Source organism: Otolemur garnettii, unplaced genomic scaffold (genome assembly GCF_000181295.1).
Source record: "Otolemur garnettii isolate 467f Iridium unplaced genomic scaffold, OtoGar3 scaffold00013, whole genome shotgun sequence".
NCBI classification, from domain to species: Eukaryota; Metazoa; Chordata; class Mammalia; order Primates; family Galagidae; genus Otolemur; species Otolemur garnettii.
In genome coordinates, this window is record NW_003852408.1 from 29,265,862 (window position 1) to 29,269,859 (window position 3,998).

A 3,998-nucleotide genomic window follows, 5' to 3' on the forward strand; every position below is an offset into this window, starting at 1 on the left:
TTAACAAGAGTGCATTTAGAAAATTCTTATACTGTCATGCTTTTCAAAAGTCACTCTAACTTACTAAATTTGAAGTTAAAAGTTGTTATGTATAGTTTATTAGACTTTTAGATTACCATCATTTTGAAATTGAATTTCCTTTGGACTTACTCTGTTAAGCATTTGAAGTTTTTGTTACTTACGCTAGCCTTGACAATGTGTATTCCTATTAAATTTAATTTATTTTGTGTAAATAATGTCTCAGTCATACAGCTAATTACTGAGGAATTTATGTGTTTAGGGCAAATTTTTCTTTCCTGGCCAGATATAAGTGAGTCTCTTACTTTTGGGAAGTAAGCCAAAACATTATTGGTTGATTGGGACTTCTCAAATTGCCTTCTATCAAAAATACTGGTCATGTACTTTGTTTTTATTTGGAGGGGAAGGTTTATTTGTTAACTTATATTTTTAAATACAGATAGGCAGAGGCAGCCAGGTAGAACGATAGTTTTAAAATATGTAAGATAGAGTTTTATGACTTGGGGATAAGGACTGTCTAAAATAGTCACTCCTAAAACTATCTCCACTTCTGTTATGAGCCTTGGTAAACAAAGGATGGAAATAGTAACTCTTGGTTCTTCTGAATCAGATATCATGACAACTGTATTGCCAAAGAAATAATAGGCTTTCTATTTATCTTTTGTTTTTACATGGTATATTTGTTTATTTTGTCTACTATTTTAATTACAGACTACTCATTTCTACAGAAATAGCTTATAAATTTACCATTTAATTCAATAAAGTATATTGAGTACCTGCTACGTGTCAGCACTGTGCTATGCAGCAGGAATTATGTCCGTTAAGAAAATCTGAAGCCAATGTTAAAAAAACATATATTGGTTTGGTTTTTGATTCAGGACAAACTAAGGAATGGAATATATGTATATATGTATATATATACCATTTGGGATCTTTGAGTAGAATAAGAAGCAAATTTTCCTGTGTAACCTATGCTGATAAGCCAGGAGCTTTTTGTGTGTTTGGTAGGTATATTTGATGATTTTCCTTTTTGGTAAACAATGGTGTTTGACAGATTAAATTTCAATGGATTTTTCACTAAGATTAGAAAACTTCAGTTTGACTTTCTAATGCACCTATGAATCACACTAAGTACCTTGGTTCCAAATGTTTAATTATTAACCTGCCACATTTACCCTCTGTGGTAGCAAGAGCAAAGGTAATTCTGCAGCTGGTCTGGCCCCTGGCTCATGGAAAATAACTCACTGATGAGGCAGTAAAAGCATTTGAACTTAAGAACATAATTTGGGGAATGATAGTGTCGAGGCATAACTTATTTTCCTGTGTATATGCTATAACTAAATTTCCATTTATGAAAAATTTCAGGGAAAATCTTTTTTTCCATAAAATATAATTTTTCCTGCTGTTTCTTCATGGCAATCTGTGTACATTTTTCTAAAAGTGATCAAAAATTAAACTCTGTATTTTTTGTCAACCTTCTATTTAGGACTGTCACCACGCACCTTGTATTAAAGACAGTGTTTTCTATTCCTTTTCCTCCCCCTCCCCCTATACCATGCATAATAATGTAAAAGCAGCTGGGGCTTATTTTTAAATACCATGGAAAAAAATACAACACCCAGACAAAAGGAAGTGCTTTCCTTTGGAAAGGAAACTATAAGGAACTCTATTTTGAGTACACATTCCCATATAATGTGGTAACTTCACAATCAGGAGGGAACACCTTAAGTTAAAAATGGAGAGACCTTTGCCTGCTGTTTTAGATTCTTGCAGGCAGGTAGTGATGGGTGTGAAATTTTCTCGTTTTGATTACCGAAGGGGTTATATTTATTATATTATATACTTTTTAATGTGTGTATATTTTAGCCTCTTGTGGAAGAAGCAATTCCTCATCTTCACAGTCCATCAACCACCAGCACCTCAGCTCTAAACAGCCTGGTGGTGTCTTGTGCATCTGCTGTTGGTGTGAGAGTGGCCGCTACGTATGAAGCTGGTGCCTTGTCACTGAAGAAGGTTATGAACTTTTATAGTACGCCCCCTTGTGAAACTGGAGCTCAGGCCGGCAGTAGTGCCATAGGCCCCGAAGGCTTGAAAGATAGCAGAGAAGAACAGGTTAAGCAGGAATCGATGCAAGGAAAGAAAAGTTCAAGTCTTGTGGATATCAGAGAAGAAGAATCAGAGGGTGGCAGTCGAAGACTCTCCCTCCCAGGATTGTTGTCACAAGGTAAGGAAATAACCAGGTTTTGTCAGTTGATTGTTGATGAATCCAGGAGGCCCCCTGACATCACGTGCTATATTATAAACAATTAGCTTTCTTGATTACAAAACTGACATGTTCAAGTGTCAAAATTTATTTTAATGTTTGTTTACTGAAATGGTGGTTTTGAAAAAAGGTTATCTGTTTCTCTGCTTTAGAAATAGCGATAGAACATAACTTTTTATTGATGTTTGTTTCTTTTTATGAGCCTTATTATGAATCTTATTTTATTGTTCTGTAATGCAGCAATACCCTTCTTATTTCTTAATTGGGATCTATACTCCAGATAAATAAGGTTGCAGGTGTGATCATTGGATAAGTGAGGAGTTCCTGTACTTGACCTGAAAAAGGAGATAGCCTTTTAAGTTTCAATAAAAGAAAGCTTCATTTTTCAAAACCATTAGCAGTGAACTTTTTAGAGTATTAAAAATAGCACAAGGTTGGTGCTGCTATACTTCCCAAGTCAGTTGTTCAGCAGTCTCAGCCATTGAGAATTGTTGCTTCTCTGAAGGAGCCTGCAGACAGAAGCATCAGCATCATCTGGGAACTTGTTAGAAATGTAGATAGTATCTTAGGCTCCATTCCAAACTCGCTAAATCAAAATAAGACCCCCCAGGTGATTTGTGTGCACCTTAAAGTTTGAGAAGCATTTGAATAGAACAGAAATTGGCAAACTTTTTCTATCAAGAGCCAAAGAGAAATCTTTTGATTTGTGGGTTATATATTCCCTATGACAACTACTTAACTATGCTGTCGTTTCATAAAAACAGTATAGACCAGTGGTTCTCAACCTTCCTAATTCCTCAAGCCTTTAATACAGTTCCTGTGGGTCTCGACCCACAGGTAGAGAACCACTGGTATAGACGATATGTAAATGAATGAATGAGGCTATGGTCCAATAAAACTTCATTTACAAAAACAGTAAATAAAACTTTATTTACAAAATAAGGGGAGACCTTATTTGACCCATGGGCTAAAACTTACCAACTCCTGCTTTACACCATTTTGTGCAAAGCTCAAAAGTTAGGAGTCCTAGACCTGTGGGCCACAGAAAGTGATTTCATAAATAAATAATGAATTTATGAAATAAATAATTTTTATGAAAGCATAAATATTTCTTAACTTTCTACTCTGTCCTATTCCTTACATTTTTTCTTTTACTGCACTTCTCTTTTCCTGCGTTCTAATGTTCATTGCCAATAGATTTTCATCTATACAAGTAAAACCCTTAGTCCTGGTTAATTTGAAAAAAACACACACACACACACCCCCACCCCATGTGGGTGTTCTGTCAAGTTCTGAAGGAGAATCTTGTGCCAAAGTTTTCTTATTCTTAAATGTCCTTTAGCATTTTAAGTATATATTTACATCTCTTTGAACTACAAATGTGGAATACTGATTTTGTTATATCATATGAAATATGCACTCCCACTAATAGACTTACATCCTAAATCTTACTTAGTAACCCAAAGTATCTTTAGAAAAATTTTACATTCACTATTTACCTCTCTTCTTTAAAAATTCTCTGCAGTACCTCCTTGAGGAAATTTCAAGTAGGTTTATTTGGGTCTCTGTGTACATACATATGATATCAGTATCCCTAGAAAAGATTCTGATCTTAGGCAGGGCTGGTCACTTTCTGTGGCCCACAAGTTAATGACTGAATGACTAAATCTACACTTAGTGACATTTGATTATTTTCTTCAAAATTGGTCCTGGCATC

At 34.9% G+C, this 3,998-nt stretch overlaps 1 protein-coding gene across 3 annotated transcripts in view; it reads left to right on the forward strand.

The window, feature by feature from the left end:
* The window catches only part of ALS2 (ALS2, alsin Rho guanine nucleotide exchange factor), a 55,368-nt gene that overhangs the window by 20,001 nt on the left and 31,369 nt on the right, over positions 1–3,998 (forward strand). For all 3 annotated transcript variants that reach the window (XR_002772103.1, XR_002772104.1, XM_023510396.1), the window contains exon 5: positions 1,885–2,242. Coding sequence is in view for 1 of the 3 variants with exons in the window: in XM_023510396.1 (XP_023366164.1) it covers positions 1,885–2,242 (358 nt within the window). In the remaining 2 variants the exon portion in view is untranslated. The remainder of the gene's footprint in view (positions 1–1,884; positions 2,243–3,998) is intronic.